Source organism: Zonotrichia leucophrys, chromosome 10 (assembly GCF_028769735.1).
Source record: "Zonotrichia leucophrys gambelii isolate GWCS_2022_RI chromosome 10, RI_Zleu_2.0, whole genome shotgun sequence".
Taxonomy (NCBI): Eukaryota; Metazoa; Chordata; class Aves; order Passeriformes; family Passerellidae; genus Zonotrichia; species Zonotrichia leucophrys.
The window spans coordinates 4,537,125-4,554,220 of NC_088180.1; the positions used below are offsets into that span (position 1 = coordinate 4,537,125).

At 49.9% G+C, this 17,096-nt stretch overlaps 2 protein-coding genes across 2 annotated transcripts in view; one reads left to right on the plus strand and one right to left on the minus strand.

Annotated features, from left to right (window-relative positions):
* Positions 1–154: 154 nt before the first annotated feature.
* Positions 155–2,985, minus strand: ISL2 (ISL LIM homeobox 2). Its single transcript, XM_064722252.1, has 6 exons — positions 2,919–2,985; positions 1,742–1,931; positions 1,290–1,549; positions 896–1,179; positions 640–810; positions 155–508 (listed from the first exon to the last, which is right to left on the minus strand). Exons 1-6 carry the CDS (start codon positions 2,974–2,976, stop codon positions 392–394), a joined length of 1,080 nt encoding a protein of 359 aa, XP_064578322.1. The 5' UTR covers positions 2,977–2,985; the 3' UTR covers positions 155–391.
* A 9,052-nt stretch (positions 2,986–12,037) lies between these two features.
* The window catches only part of ETFA (electron transfer flavoprotein subunit alpha), a 29,005-nt gene continuing 23,946 nt past the window's right edge, over positions 12,038–17,096 (plus strand). Inside the window, exon 1 of the mRNA XM_064722402.1 lies at positions 12,038–12,112. Coding sequence (XP_064578472.1) covers positions 12,074–12,112 — 39 coding nt within the window. The 5' untranslated portion in view covers positions 12,038–12,073. The remainder of the gene's footprint in view (positions 12,113–17,096) is intronic.

Consider the following 17,096-nt stretch of genomic DNA (forward strand, 5'->3'; position numbering starts at 1 on the left):
TTTTTACTATTTATTTTTCCCTTTCAAAAAGGAAAGAAAAACCGTCCCCAGCTCAAATAGCGGGCGAGGAAGCCTGTCACTGTGCCGGGCTTCGGCGGGGAAATCCGATTTTCTTTGGGGAAAAGAAACACCGAAATCCGCAGGGCAGAAAAAAAACCAAACCAAAACCACGAAAAAAACCAGGGCGGGGGCTCTCTCTCCGGTCTGGTGAAGGCAGCGAGGATCCCGGTGCTTTTTTGGCCGACAGTAACATATTTTTTGTTTGTTTTTAAATAAGAATAATTAAAAAACAAAGGCGTTTGTCCGGCGCTCTGGGAGCGGCCCGGGGCCGGGTGTCTCATGCAGGGAGCGCAGGCATGCGGAGGTCCCGCGGCGGGGCGGACCGGCCGCTTCACGTCTCGGCCGGGCTGGGTACCATGCTGTTGGGGGTGTCGGGGAGCTGGGAGGACAGCGAGGTCACGTCGCTGCCGGAGGAGGTGCCCAAGGAGCCGGACTCGGAGAAGGAGACCTGGGGGAGCAGCGGCGGTGAGGGTTTGGCGCGGTCGCCCCCTGCCCCGTCCCCCTCCCTCAGCAGCCGGGCCCGGCGGGCCGGCATCTGCCCGTCCCCTGCCGTCCCACGGACGGCCCGGCGCGGCTCACCAGCTGCTGGAAGGCGGCGGGCTGCTCCAGGTCGCTCTGCAGGGCGAACTCGCTGAGCGCCTTCCAGGGCGGCTGGTAGGTCTGGACCTCCACGGCGGTGCCCTGCACGGCGCTCTCGTGGCGGATGGGGCTGCCGGCCACGAGCGGAGTCCCGGTGAGGCCCTGCAGGCTCTGCGGGCACACGGGGATTCAGCGCGACTGCCGCCCGAGCCCCCCACCCACATCTCCCTCCCCGCCGGGGAGGACGGGCGCTCACCGTCTTGTCGCTGTGCTGCTGCTGCTGGAGCTGCTTCATGAGAATGGACTTTTTCTTGTCCTTGCAGCGCTTGTTCTGGAACCAGACGCGGATGACGCGGGGACTGAGCCCCGTCATTTCCACGAGCTGCTCCTTCATCAGGGCGTCGGGGCGCGGGTTGGCGGCGTAGCAGGTCCGCAGCGTGTGCAGCTGCTTCTCGTTCAGCACCGTCCGCACGCGGGTGGTCTTCTCCGCCGCCTTGTGCGCCGGCGGCCGCGGGGCGGGCGGCCGCCCGGGCACCGGCTCTGCGACGGGCGGGGAGGGCGCGCACCGTCAGCGCCGCCGCCCGCTCGCCCGCCGCAGCCCTCCCGACACCCTCCCCGCCCCGCCGCCCGCCCCGCCGGGGAGCCGGTACCTGCGAGGTGCGCGGCGGCGGCCGGCGGCAGCGCGGGGCTGCGCGGTCCGCGGGCGGCGGCGCCGTCGGGGGGCGGCCCGTGGTCGGCGCGGCAGAGCAGGTCGCGCTCCCGCAGGCAGAACTGGTCGCCGGGCAGGAGCTGGCGGCCGCAGGCGGCGCAGCGGAAGCACTCCAGGTGGTAGACGTGGTCGCGGGCGCGCATCACCAGGTCGCTGCTGCTGAACGCCGCCCGGCACTGGGCGCACTTGATGCCGAAGAGCCTGCGGGGACGCGACGCGCCGTCAGGGCCCGCGGCCGCGCCATCGGGGCGGCTCCAGGCCGTGCCGCGGGGCCGGGCAGCGGCCCAGAGTCGGGCTTTCGTTGGGGGAAATTCGGGGAGTTTAAGGGGCTTTTGTGCTTTTTCGGGTCTAGGTTATTTTTTTTCTAACGAGCGCCGGCACATTCGGGGTCACCTGCTGTAATCCCGTTTGCAGTAGGCCTTGCCGTCGCGCAGGAAGCATGTGCAGGTCTCGTCCAGGGGCTGCCCGCACTCGGCGCACTTGAGGCAGGCGACGTGCCACTCCAGGTCCGGCGACACCCGCAGCAGGAAGGGGTCCTGGATGCGGCCCCCGCAGCCCGCGCACAGGGCCAGCCCCGGCCGCCCTGCCGGGAGCGAGCGGGGTACGGTCAGAGCCAGCAGTGTGCCAGAGCAGAGGTCAGCAATGAGGGAAAAGCACTTTTTCTTTTTTACACATCATCCTTTTTTCTTATTCTGATTTTTTTGGTTTTTTTCCAAAAGAGGAAGAAAGAGAAATAAAGACAGACACACGGACAGAAAGGATGGAAACATGAAAGGACACAAATTAATACGGCCAGGAAAAAGGAAAAAAAAAAAAAGAGAGAAAGAAAAAAAAGACAGAAGCTTGAGCAAGGCAAATAAATGCAGAAAGACAGAGACGTAAAAGCAGAATTTTGGAAAAGGAATATAAAAGCAGAGATACAAAACCATTAAAACAACGGTTGAGGAAAACTTGAAAGAAATAAGGAAAGAAACAAAGAAAGAAGAAAGGAAAGAAGAAAGGAAAAAGAAATTAAAACAGAATGACGGAAGGAGATACAAAAGCATCGAAAACCCAGAGACGATTAAAATGGGAACATGGACAAATGAAAACAGTAAGAGACATGGAATCAAAGAGATAGAAAGAGAAATAAAACTAAACAAGAACAGAAAGAAAATAATTTTTTTTTAACGAAAAGAGAATTTTAAAAAAAGACAAACAAACACGAAAGAAATAAAGAAAGAAAAACGGTAACACGACCAAAGAAAGAAAGAAATAAAGGAAGAGCAGAGGGCAGCAGAGAAAGAAATGGAATCAGTCGAAAGAAATGAGCTCAGCGGCACGGACAGCAGAAAGGACAGAGGGGCCGGGAAGCGCTGGGCACGAACGGGAATAGCGGCACCGGAGTTGACACGGGCCGAGCCCGCAGCCGCCCGCGCCCTCCGTGGGGCCGCAGCCCTTCCCGGCGCTGTCAGCGCGCCCGGGGCCGCCGGTCCACCCGACGGCAGCGGCGGCGCGGAGCTCGACCCGCAGGGTCCCGCGCACGCCCGCCCGCCCCGGCCCCGCGTTCCGCTGCGCTGCGCGCACTTACTCTTGGAGGGCTCCCCCATGGCGCCCGGGAGCGGCCGCGGGAGGAGGATGTCCACCATGCGGGCGGCCCCCTGCGCACCGGCAGCGATGCGGGATGCGGAGCCGCCGCTCCACCACTACCCGCGCGGCGCGGGGCGGGGGCCGCGCCCGCCCCCCCGGGCCCGCCCCGCCGGGCCGCGCCGTGATGTCAGCGCGCAGAGGCTCTGACCTCACCGCGCGGCCCCCGGAGGCGATTGGCGGCCGAGGGGAGAGCCCGCGGATTGGCGCTGCCGAACAATGGGCGCGCGGCGGGCGCGGAGCGGGGCGCACGCCCCGCGGGACCCGGTCCGAAGCCGCACGACGCCGGCACTGACGGGACGCGCGGCCCCGCGCCCGCGGGAGAAGCTGCCCCGCGCTCCGGGACCCTCTGCCCCGCCCGCCGTGCTGCGCCTCGGCCCTGCGCGCTCGGGGAACGGCGGCATCGGCAGCCCGAGGAGAAGGAGATGCATTGTAGCTTTTTTCCCTCCTCTGTTTTCCCTGTTATTCTACTTGACTTTTAGTTCGCCTAATTTTTTCTCCTTTAATTTCCCCCTTCCTTGTCTTTCTCGTCTCTTTTGCATTTAATTTCGTTGTTCTTTCCCCCACGTTTCGGCGTGCCGCTGGCAGGTGCCCGCGGGCGGGCTCGGCGGGACAGTTCCGGCGCTGCGCACAGGCGCATCTCCGCGGCAGACGGGAAGGGGCTGCGCAGTGGACGCCGGCTCGAAGCTGCGCACCCGCGGAGCAGTTCCCTGCTGAGGCCCGTGTGCGGGAGAGCCGCCCCTACGGACCCGAACAGAACCGATCGCATCGTCGGGGCGGCCATCCCGGGCAGCAGCCCTGTGACGAGTTGAAATTAGAGGAGAAAAACAGTATTTTACCGCATTTTCATGCGCCTGGTTCCATGCTGTTCCCGCAGCCGAACCTCTCCTGTTGCTTTTTTCTTCCTTCTTTCCCCCCAGCCACCATGGGCTTCCCGTGCATTAGCAGAAAAATACGGAAAGCACTTCCGTGGCCTTTGACTCAGCGTTAAATTCCCAAAGACTTTGCAGCACAGCAACGCGAGTGTCTCATAAGGTCCAGGAAGGCTTAAATATGCGGGCATTGAGATTGCTGCTGTCTTGGGGCTTTGGTCCTTTCCTTCACTTCCATGTAATCACCTTTTTAATTTTATACGTGGAATTTGACAGGCATTTGCCAACCTATATGGCTCGGGGAGGACATGATGACTTTAGATGTTGGCTCAGGAAGGGCAGGCTGCGCTCGTTTTCCTCAGAGGAGGGAGGCGGGATGGGTTTTCCAGCTGAAGCACTTGTCTCTTGCGGGAGTCAGGCACCCTGCAGGTATGAAGCCCCAGAAGATGGGGAGGGGGAGAGGACTCTTTGGATAAAGTGCTTCACTATTTGACCCGCTCTCCCAGCCTGGTCACAGCCCCTGCTACCCCTTTGAGGGCCCCAAATGTTGAAAGCAAGCTCTTAAATTTGTACCATAGCTGCGGGGAAAGGAGGGTGGATGGCATTTGAAGCACCCGCTTCAGCAGGCACGCATGTCACCAGGGGAGTTTGGTGTCCCTGCCTGCCCCTGCGTGTGCGGAGGTGCAGAGGGGCGGTGCAGCAGTGACATCCTCAGGGCAGGGTGAGCCCGTGTGTTCCTGCCTGTGTACCCTGCCGGGGGCTGTGCTCTGACTGCTGCCTGCCGCTAGCGCGGCTCGCTGGCCAGCGGCAGAGCTGGGTGGGGGGTGAGAGATATGAAGGCATTTGGAAAAGTTTGGTCAGTTCTTCAAACTGGGGTCACTCCGAGGGATGGGTGATGGGAACCTCTACAGCACTGTGGGGCACCACAGGTCCGTGCCTGGTCACCTGCAGAAAAGAGGGTACAGGAGGGTGACTTCAGCCTGAGCCAGAATTCAGGTTCCTGGGTGAGTCAGTATCTGCATGTGTTAACAATAAAATGCAAAAATGTCGGAGTGATAGGAGAATGAGACATGTCTAAGAATACAGCAGCTTGGCAGGGATGCTCTGTGTTGCATCACCCTTTTCCCACTCGAGGGCAGGATCCTGTCTGCTCTCCCAAACCTCCCACCAGTTTAGGAATTTGTAAAGTTACAGCTGAACCAACCAATCTTTTCCAAACCTATGCAAAGCTGTGCTGCAGTCACACCTGTATCTGAACGCAGCAACGTGCTCACACCAGGCAGGTGTGGTTGGACTGGACTCTGTTCACAACAAGGCAGGTAGGAACAGGATAGCAGTGCTGCACAGGCAGTTTAGTAGAAAAACAAAAAAAAAAAAGACTTGCTAGGAAAGTGTTGAAAGCCCTGCATCTCCTCTATGTGATATACAAAAAGCTTTAAAATGACTACAGGTAATGCCATGAGGCATTGAGCCAGCTTGATACCGCATGTTTTACAAACAGGTTAATTGTTGGTTCATCTGAGGGAGGGTAAGGGAAAGCACATCATAAAATGATGGAATAATTCAGTCCAGGAGGCACCTCTGGACCACCGTGTTCAGGTAACTTGGAAGTGCTGGAAGCATTTTCTAGTCAGAGCCAAGTGCAATCTCTCCTGCCACACCGATCACTCCTCACTCTCCTCCACCCAGTGCCAGAGATTCCAGCCCTGGTTGGGTTTGAGAGCTGGCAGGGGCTGCTGGCCACGGGCTGGGGCTGCCTAAAGGTGCTCCCTGCTCTCTACAGAGCAGCTCTGGGGTTTGCTCCCAAATAGATGTACAAGTTCCCTCTAGAAGGGGGAAATGGTAACAATTTTTTTTTTTGTTTGCAGCAGATTGCAAAGGCAGTAAATGCTGATTCTTTCAGAGCCAACCATGGATTAAGTCCATTATAAAATTAAAACAGATGGAACGCAATTTCACTTACATTACAAAAAAGGACAGGAACCATCTGCAATAAGATTTAGCATTGCAAAGCTATTGTTATCATGTTACCATTAAAACCTTTGATGAAGAGTTTTCTTTCTTTCACAAACTTCTTCACATGAAACAAATGTTTTATTTATCCATCTTCCTAAGATGGTCATATTTTATTAAAAAGATGATGTCTCTCAAAAAATGTCCCTTGGTCCTAGCAGAATATGACAAAACAAAGAAATGTTGTAAAACTCCAAGACTGAGACACTGGGAGCTTCGATGGGAAAGATGTAGCAAAATGAGAATTCCCTATCCATTTTCCTTTAAAAAACATTTCCTTGTGTTTGGGCACAATGTCTGATACTGAAAATAGATAATTAATGAGATAATGGGATACTGCATGTCACCTCCTGTCCAATGGGATTATCTGATGGCTAATTATGGACAGATTGTGATTAATGTGATTATGGATTGGATATTAATCTGATTCTGGATTGATCTAGTTATGTTTTAGTCTGCTCCAAATGGTTAATTGGATCTGAGATAATAGAAATGCAGCTTGCACCAGATTTTGCCACATCAGTTGATGAAGTATCTTTTGATCTGGGTGGGTTGCGAACAATAAATTATTTACAGCTGTTGAGAAAATGACTCTTCCTTAGAATGTAGTCATTCATTTTATTTTCGAGAGCCTTTGAAAACAAAATCAATATCCTTTCTAAAAGGAGATGTTGACAAAAGAAAGGCACGTACATAACTCACAAACAAATGTGACGAAATTAAACAGTGGTTAACCCGGTGGCCTAATGTCTGGTGATGCATTTGAATTGCTATGTGGAGCTTTGGGCTCAATTCTTCTGAGACCAGCAGGGGTTGGGAGCATTGCAGGGGAACAGGGCCCAGCGCTGGGGAAAGTGGTGTTGCACAACAGCTACTGCCAGCCCTGCTAGTGATTAAGAGTCAGCCATGGTAACATGGCAAAGGGAGCCCTTGCCATTTTTCCCCTCCGGATAAGAAAGATTCAGAAAGTTCGTGAGTGCAGAAAAGACTTATTGGCCCATCTCCTCTGGTCTCCTTCATACCAGACCATGCAATTGGACACAGAATCATTCTTTTTTCTCTCAAAATGAGCCTGTTAATTTATGGTTGACCTCAGCCATCTCTTCCAGAGATGCATCTGGTCTTGGTGTCACCTGCCAGTGCAGGAGAGGCTGCCTTGCTCTCACATCCTGCCTGTTAACTACTTTCACTGGAATGGACACCTAAGTGTATAGTTTAGGTTCAACCCCCAGACACTGGATCTCGTTATGCTGTTATCTGCAGGATTAAAGGCAATAGGTAAATTGCAGACTTTGTAGACTTCATCTTAGACTTTGTGACAGGGCAAGCAGGAGGTATGTTAGCCTTTGTCACCAGGTGCTAGAAATGGCAGGTAACTCACCAGAAGGTTCTCCTCCCTAATGGGCTCTGCAATAAAAACATCAATAAAAATATCAAAAATCAAGCAGGTTCCAAAACACTGAAAACAAGGCCTGCTGCAGCTCTGTGCTCACACAAAAGTGCTATTGACTGAGCTGAAACAGAAAGAAAAAAGGAAAAAGCAACTTTCCTTGAAAAGTCCTTAGAGGCAGGGAAAGAGCTTTTCCCCTGGAGTGACTGTTCCTGCTGCTGCAGGAATGGCTTGGGCTGGTGTGAGTGGGAATACAGTGGCATCTGGATTCCTTACCAGCAGTGTAATGGGCAAAAAACCACAGCTACCCCTCTAAAAATATTGCTGGTATAACCTGTCAGAGAATTTTACACATATCTGCCGTTAACAACAAGGTGAGCTGCATGGCAGAAGGAGGTTGGCAGGTTATAAAACCCCATCCAGGGCTCTGCACTGAGAGGGCAGCAGAGCTCTTCTCACCAGCATTGTTTCTCTTGTCCTCCACAAATCACCATCACTCCTGGGCAGGACAAGTTGCCTTCCAAGGTAACCTGAGCATTTGCTTTCAGAAAGTTATGAGGGTCCCATCTTGCCTGTGAGCTTGGTAGAAAGGGTTTCTTGAACTTCTCGGGTGATCTTGTTCTTTAGGAATATGCAGACTGATGTTACCCCCAGGCTTCCTTCTTACTCGACTGGTACATGGAAATCATTAGCAAGGGATAGTAGTTAATAGGAAAGATAAAATACCTGTCTGTGGTTTTGTAGGCTCAGTATTAGAAGGTTGTCCCTGCTATTGGGTAGCTTTGGGGGAGCTCTTTCCTCTGTCCTGCACTTTGTAAACAGGGCTTGTGGCGTTGTCCCCTTCCAAAGGCTTCCATAAGGCCTCATGAAAGAGCAGCTGCTGCTCTGAGCCATGCAGGGGAGTGGCTGTAAGGTGATCTGAGCAGAGCACTGAGCACACCTGTGGAGGGCTATTAGCAAGGACCTTCAATGTCAGACATGTGGAGATGAGCCTTTGTGCCAGTGCTGATGAGGGGCAGAGGGCAGGGCTCTGGGGACACACGTCCCTCCTTGTGTGCGGCTCCTGAGGGGGTGAGGGGTCATTGGCAACATCCTGGGGTGGCTGAACCACTCGGACCTGGTGAGCTCACAGCACTTGGGCACAAAATATTTCAGCAGCAGAAACCTCCCCTGCTGCTGCTTCCAAGGTGGGCGTTAGTCCTGTCCGGTGCTGGGCTGTGGGTCCTGTCCGTTGGTTTGGGGGCCCTGCTGAGCTGTCAGCAGTTGCAGTTGCTTTAACGTTATTGGATTTTGACAGATTAGGAGGCGAATCCTTTCGTGTGCTGGGGAAGCTTCCCAAATGAAGCTCTTTTAATTTATCTGAGTCAGCTATCCCCAGGGTGATTGCAGGAGGAGTAAGCTAAGGATGACCTGTGACAGAGGGGACCATCATAGCAGTAATAAAAAAAAATTCCTGCTCTTCACTAAATCCCTTAGTCATGAGGCTGTATTAGCTGGATTCCATATGTTTTAATTAGGAATTATGTATTTTAAGAAAAACAAAATCCGATTCTAGGGAAGACATCGTTACATATTGGTAACGGTCCTTGGTTCATTTGGCATCTGTAGAGATATCAGTACAGGTACCTCTACTTGTTTGCAACCATATTTTTAAAAGTTTGAATAATCTATGTTATTATTTTTTCTTTTCCCCAATCCCAATAGTGTGAAAAAATGTAATTCTCTTTCCAATGCAGAAATTAGGTCAGCAGATCCTAATGAAATAATCCTGGATAACAATGCACCATACAAGGATCTGCTTCCACTAATTAATGACTAATTTTTCTTTCAAAATACAACATAGTAACTTCTGCCTGCAGTGGACAGTGATTCTACTTCAGTGGCATCTGTTTGTTGCATGTTTTCCATTTCTATTATTGTCATGGGAAGGTCAAATAGAAAAAAGCTTTTTGCCATGGTTCAGCTTGTATGGATCATGCTGATATAATCCCTACCTGATTACAGTTATAAGCTCCTAAAACACTGGCCATAAGTGATAAAGACTTCCTTTGTGCTTCAGGCTGTAATCCGCATCAAGCCAGTTTCAATAAGGATTTGTGCATCTGAAGTGTTGCTGAGGATTGGAATCAAAATTATAAACAGAAAATATAATAAAAAGCCTGTCATGTCTCTGAATTGGTGATGCTACCCCTTAAAATCTGACCTGAAGAACAGCAATATCACTCTGCTCATGAAAATATGATGTGTGTGCTGTGAAGCCGGACACACAGCAAATGGATCAATTTATTATTGGCTATGATGCACTTAGTTAATTTTGATAGTAGCTCACTTTTGTTTTAGTGTGAGGCAGTAAAGCCCCAACTTGAACAAGATCACTTTGTTTATTCTTGGTTTATTTCAGTTTGGGGTTTTTAGGTGTATGTTTGTTGTAAAGATTTCATCCACATGAGATGTGCAGGTTAGAAGCTTATTTTGGAGCCTAAAATAGGATTATGAAATTACATGCCATGCTTTTAATGAGTAAAACACCCCAATTAAAAAGACATAATGGGCAAATTAAGGATGCCTAGGATGCTCTTATTGTGCCTTTGCTGTTGCATTTGTTGGATTACCTAGGGTAAAGGAAGGGATTTCTATACTGTATAAAACTGCACATCTCTGAAGAGTTACACTTCACCTTAACCATTATTCAAACTGGTGATAAAGAGCCACAGCAAATATTAATCTTCTTTTTAAACCCCTCCCAGGGTACTGTGGCTTCTGCAAAACCATTCCCCCCCTCATCCTTATATAAACAATTTTTTTATTCACTTGGTCATTTGCACAGACCAGACGATGCACAGGCAGCTCCAAACACTCATTTTGTTTTCTTCCTTTTTGGGGGACTGAAGGGTGGAGCCAGACCAGGCAGAAGTCAGAGCAGCCCCGGAGCTACTTTAATCCATATAATCAGGCACAGGCCCCGAAGGAGGTTTGCCACCTCCTTTAGCTGTTCCCTTCACAGCCCTCCTTTGGGGCTTGAGGAGTTAAGGTTCTGCTCTGGGGCCAGGGAACTGTAATATGCAGGACAGCTGCTTTTCTTCTGTTCTAGAGACATTTGAGACGAAGTAAATTGTCCATTTAGACGCTTGAGTTGCTGGACCTGGTTAGCGTTTGCTGTAAAGCAGCATTTTTGGCATCTGATGTGAAAATCACATGGCAGAATAAATTTAAAAGGTGATCCTGTGCCAAGACTGTGGCAAAGTCGAAGAGCCTTTTTGATCAGTCTGCCTTTTGCCTTCTTATGCAGCGACCCAGCAATGCAGAACGAATCACTGACGTGCTGGAGATCACCGCTGATTCTTGGAGGCACAATCCAATGGCCATAATTGCTGGGGGCAGGGGGGATGTGTGGGGTTTTTTTACTCTCTAAACCACTTCAGGATGGGAAGGAAGAAACTGCATTAGTGGCCCACTATCTTGTGATTTCTGGGATGGGAATTCCATCTTGGACCATCCCAAATCCATGTGTGCTTGGGGCTCCTGGGCCGGCAGGACCATTGGCTCCAGTGTGGCAGCTCCTGCCAGCTTCTCCAGGATATCAGGTTTTCAGAGAGCCATAATGCACAGCACAGTGAATTTGGCCTGAAACATTTTGCTTCATTGATTTTTAAATCCCTCTCCTTACTACCCAGAAAAAAGTACAGACGTATGGATAAACAGCAAGTCTCAGTCTGGTCCCTGGAGCACCCTGCTGCCATGGAAGGGGCAGGCACAAGATGTCTTGCCTTGGTTCTGGGAAATCAGAATAATAATAAAATAGACCTATAAATTATTCAGAGCTCATGAGCTATTGCCTAATGTTGCTTGGGGCCAAGCATAGGGGTGTGGGTGAGGCAGCCAGAAATCTGTCGTGGTGAGAGGATGCCATCCAGGGCTCATGGTACCTGACTGGTCTTTGAAGTTTAGGTGTGGTTTGGACAGCGGGTGGGGCGCGACATTTGGGAAGCGCGGTGACATCCGGCCTTTCGAGCGTGCCCCGCACTCCGTCCCTGCATGATCCGTCCTGCCTTTGCTGCGCCCGCGGTGCGGGGAGCGCGGGCGGGGGATCTGGCAGCGCACGGGCAGCCACAGGCGGGGCCGGAGTCTCCCGGCTGCTGTTGGCTCCACAGCCGTAAATTAAATAAGACTTCTCCTTTCTCCTCGCAAGGCACATTTCATTGGCTTGGGATAGGATCTGGCAAGGAGCACCGGCATTTGAAGGCATAACTCTGCTCTCTGATGTTTTCTTCTCTTTCAAGGCTGTAACCCTTTGCGGAAACAGTGCGGGGGAACCGCGCAAAGGCGGCCGGGGGAGGCCGGCGCTGGTACCAGGTCAGTTTGGGCTGGAAGGGCTCCGCTCCCCTCCAGGCGCTCCGCGGGAGCGGGACGGGCCCCCTATCACAGCGACAACTTCGCTCTTGCCCTCCAGTACGGCCCGGACCGTGCGGATACAGCCAGCCGCGCCGCGGGACAGGGCCGATTGTACCGGGGAGCGGTGCAGGGACCAGCCGGCTGTGCGGGCGGACAGCGGGCGGTGCTGGGGACACAGCCATTAGTGTGAGGGAACGCAGTCGGCAGTACGGGTGTCAGCGGACCGTGCCGGGCGGAGCGGGGAAGGGCAGCGGGACAGGACAGCCGGGCGGTGCGGCCGTGCGGGGCTCAGCGCGCTCGGCTCCGCGCTCTCCGCTCCGTTCCGCCCGCGCCGCCGCTGCCGCGCATTGGCCCGGCGCTCGGTCCAATGGGGCGGCGGGGCGGGGCCGGCGCGGCTCTCGCGAGAGCGGCGCGGTGCGGGCCGGCGGAACCATGTTGCGGGCGGTGGCGGCGCAGCGGCTGCGGCGGGCGGTGAGTGCGGGGCGAGCCCCGGGCCGCGCACCGAGCACCGGGCGGGGCCTTCCCGCCGCCCCGGCCGGGCGGGCCCTGCCCTGTGGGGCGAAGGGGGCGCGGGGCGGGGCGCGGGCCGAGCTCCTCCCGCCCGGCAGCGGTGGTCGAGGGGGTCTCTGAGAGGCGAGAGCTCCGCGCTCCGGGCTCGGACTTCTCGGCTGGACTCCCCTCTCACTCCATCTGTTAAAAATAAAGTTTCCGAGTGGACACAGGGTGTTCCACAAAGCCTTCCAGCGGTCCCGGTAGGCAGGAGTTGCGGATTGCTGTCCCGTGTGGAAAGCTAACGTAGGTGTCGGGGAAAACCTGAACTTCTGGCAGTGCTCGCTCGCATCCACCCTTGAGCAGCACAAGCTGAGCAACAGGTGGACAAGACTTCTAAAGTTTGTTACTGTAAACTCTTAAGAATACTAGAGGAATATTAGTGGCTCAATGAGAGGCTTTCTGCAGTATTGCAGTTAATCCACCGTTTTCAGTCACACCTGTGCAGAAATGGGATTGCCTTAATGATCACAACTTGTGGATGAAGCTAATGCAAAGCACCTGTTGCTTCTCCGGTTTGACCTTCATATTGCTCAGCTGGGAGCAGTGCTGGGCTGTTGAAGGCCATTTGCTGCTTGGTGTGTCATCGTGGCAGTGTTACCAAGGTCGAGGTGAACTCAAGGTTAATTGGGGTAGATGATTGATGAGATGTCCCCGAATATCTGTTCAGTCCCTTACTGTGCACTAGGGGAGAGCCCCTCCACTAGAACTGTGTACAAATAGCCCTTGTAAACAACTTTAAGTATTGCAAGTCTCTTTTTGAGCTCTTCAAGGCTTTTACACGTACTACACTTCAGTACAGCTCTAAAATAGTAGTTATGCATATGTTAAGTGGTGTCAGGTGATAAAAATCTCTCAAAAGAAGAGCAAAGGTAGAGAGGTCAGACATGATTGAATTAATCAGAAAATTGTTACTGTTGTAATCACGGGCATGTTTCAGTTGTTGGGCTGCAGGCTTTGTAGAGCAAAGGTCTCAGTGATCTGTGAATCATACGGTACTGCTGTGTAAATAGTACTTTACTCACATGCTCGCTGCACAGTTCAGTTCTATGGCCTGGACGTGTGAGTTCAGCTGCTTGCTTTTCAGCTGTACACATCTAAACTAGTAACTTTATAAAATAAAGCCAGTAAAACGTGGTGTGCATCTTTAGTGTGTGCGTAACAATGTAGTCTGTGACAGAAGTGAAACAAACTCACAGATTGTTTTTGTTTACTTTTCTAAAGTGCAAAGTTTAGCCCTGCTGACTCAGCTCAATGGTGAGTGTAGTCAAGAGAAAAAGATGAGAGAAACCTGTGAAGTATGAGCAGGAAGGAAAGTTGAATTTCTGTGCAACTTAAAGATAGGAGTACTGAGGAGCAATGAGTCTGCAAGTGCACAAAAACATGGTGTACAGGTGGGAATAAGCGATTTAGGGACTTCCCTGTGTTGAAATACAGTGTTGTATTTCAAAATAGCTTTGTTGATTTTTATTATTGGTTTGCAAGGGGTGTATTTGGAAAAGTTTATTGTGCATTTAATCTTTCTCTTGCAGCTTCAATCCCTTTGTAATATTAAATCTTTATTATGATTGCCAAATCTTTTTTGCAAAGTGGTTTTATTTTTTTATCGTTGTTCTTTGCTGCAGTTATAGCTCCTTTTTAATTCAGATGCCTTTAGTATTTCCTGGAGTTACAGAGCTGTCTTTTAGACCTCTTTCCTAGCCAGGTCTTTAGAGAGGTTGTAGAAGTATATGCTTGAGTTTCCTTCTCTCCCTGAGTTTTCCAGATTTATTTAGTTAAAGTTTTACACCTACAGGATTGTGTTTTAATAGAATTAGGCATTGCTTTGTGGTTTAGGAATGTGGCCTTTATCTTTAGTAATACTCCAGTTCCTAGTTTCTGGAGTTCTTTCTTGGGAAGTTTGCCCTGTGTTTATTGGTTCTCCATGAGATCCACAATTCCTAATAAGCAGTTTTAAAATTTTAGGTTCTGGCCAGTTTGCTTTTACAGCTAAGAAAATCAGCTCTGGAGATACGTTTTAGGTCTGGTTGTTTGGTGCTCTGCCTTGTGAATGTCTGTTTTGGTTTTGTTCTTGGAACTTCCAGTGGCTCTCCTGGAGAGAAACAACCTTCATTTTCCCACGTGAAGTTTCTAGCACCCTGTGTCTTATTGATGCATATTTGGAGCATGGGGCCATGTAAAATTCACCTGCTGCATCTCTGGCATTCCTTGGAACAACTTTTTGGCTGACTCATCTCGTGTTTCTGTGCCTGCCACATGCTTTGGTTGGAGCTGCTTTCCCAATGCCGTGGTTAATGAGTGTCCTTGGAGCAGGCTGCCAGCAGAGGCCACGGCTGCTGCACACCCATCTCACCAAGCAGCAAGCACAGATTTACCACACCTCCCTCTGGGTTTTCCAGCTCTTGATGCAGCTGGTTTTTAGCATACAAGCAGCAAATCTGTGTGTAAGAGGTGCTGGGCACATGTGCTGTTCAGGTGGCCTGTGTGTGTGCTGGCAGAGCAAGAGATGCTCAGTTTGCAGTGGCTTTGTGTGCAGAGCAGATCCCTGTGCCCATTCAGTGGCTCCTGGATGTGTGTGCTGTTGGCTTCCCCTGTGCACCTGTACTGGATGTGCCACATTGCTGATGTTCCACTGTGACAGTAGCAGGGACCAATATCTGGTATTTTGCCTACAGCTTAGAAATCCAGATATAGTATTTACGTTTTTTTGTGCTCTGGTTGGGAAATGTTGATGGATTCCTTAGTGGGGAGCAACACGGTGCTTTGGGGAAACTTGAGACAATCAGTGCAGTGAATCTGGGGCTATTTTGCAAGTGGCTTAATTGATCACTACTGCACATCTGAGTTAATCTTAGCAACTTTTAAACATCTGGAAGTCAGAGGCCCAGTTGGCTCTACAGTAAATACTGGGGAGGGAAGGAGAAGTTGGAAATTCTGGGTGGTTTTCATTCACAAATGTTAGTTTTGGTATAAACTGAGTCACTGTCCAGAGTTTCCAGCAGAGAGGAGGTGCAGATGTTTCTGCTGTAGAGGAAACATAAGGTGTGTGTAGCTGTGATTTGTGTGATTGTGTAGCTGTGATTTGTGTGATTTGTACCTAAGCCTGAGGAAAAGAAACTTGCCAGTTCTGCCTCCCTGTTGCTGGGGTGTCATTACCTGCTGTCATGCTGCAGAAGCTGCTCAGGTGCCCAGGTTGGTGGGATGTTTATGTGGAGGTGATTTCTGTGGTAGCCTCATTTTCCAGAGCTTGGTTTTCACCAGGAACCTTCCGTGGCACACGCACTGAGTGCTGCTCCTTCTTAAGGCATTGTTTTCAACAGTTTGATCTGTGTGTCTTATTTCTTGTGCTTTCTTTGCTTGCTGCCAGCTGGTTTATTCTCTACCTTCCTGTTTTATGTAGGCATCCTGCCCAAGAGCAGCAGTGATGTCACTGAAGTGATGGGCTGTTCTCCCACGCTGGACAGTAACTCCATCAAAATAACCACTTGTCCTATCACTGACTCATTGCAGCTTCTTCGTTTTCATATCATCCATATGATTGGATGAATTATCCTCTGGTTTTACTGCAGATTCTTTATTATAATGAACAAAAGTCAGTTTGGTTTGGTTTTGTTTATAGAGAAAATTATTTAATGTGTCTTACTATATAAAATTCAGACCCACATAGAAATCTCGTTTGTTGTCTAGATTTTTACCCGTAATATATAATGCGACTTTAAATTTATTTTGAATCTGATTTTGTCTTTATGTTCAGAAATGTCATCCCTGAAGTGACCTTCTGGTGTGCATGTTGTGTATATTCCTGCAAATATAAAATGTGGGATTATTGCTTTAGAAATAATACCTGATTAATGCTGTAATAGCCTGCTTAAGCAAATTCTATTGTTCATATTATTTTTGGTTAAAAACCAATTATTTCTCAGTTTATTCTAGAATGGTTTGACAGAATGATGGTGCTGATGCAGTGCTTATTAGGGAAAAAATGATAATATAGGCAGAAATAAATGTGTTTTCAAAATGCATTTGTCTCCATTTGGAAATTTGAAAACTTGAGGATTTTCCAGGAGTATGGTCCATTTTACCTCATGGCACAACTGTAAATCATTGGAGAGTGGGCTTTTTGCCACAAAGGCATGGATTTATTCTTCAAATGGTGACTAAAATTTCATAACTTTTATTGCAGATGATGTGTGAAACATAATCAAAAATACAGCATCTGATCTATAGTAGCAGTAAATATTTTGTTACTGGCAATTGGTTTCAAAGGCACTTAGAGTATTTAATGACAGCAAGCATAAGCATTATGCTTAACCTTAAGCATAAGAGATTAAATGCAGAGCATTTCTGCAAGAATCCTTATTGTTTTAATCAAAAGGACAAATTATGATCCAGGTTCTGCAAAAACTTATCTTGGTATTTTTTTATTTGTGCACTGTGATTACCTTCAGGGAAGTCCTTGGAATTTGCTTTCTGTGTTTGAAATTCAGTACGTTGGGAGGCTTTGTGGGGTTGAAGTCCAGATGCAAATTTTAGCCTCTCATATTTTCTGAAGCTTTTTCTATTTGAAGTTGTAGCAAGTGAGTGTTTGGCGTGAGGGGAGATGGGGTTGGAATGTAAATTTAAAAAAGTAATGTTTGGCTGTGCGGCTTCAGCGTTGTGTTTGTGTTTGTTCCTTGGTTATATTGATGAATTTACTTGGCTTTGCATGTGTCCCATCCTACACAGTCTTCAGTTGGGCTTTTTGTAGGGTAAACAAACACATGAGGGACAATTTTCCTGTTCCTATCCAAAATGTTTTCCCTTCTCTAGTATTAGTCTTTTCACACCTGAATATTAGAGAGGAAGGTCCCAGAATTTAGAATATTTTGGTTTGGTTTTATGACAGTTTTTTGCCTTTTTTTGTTTC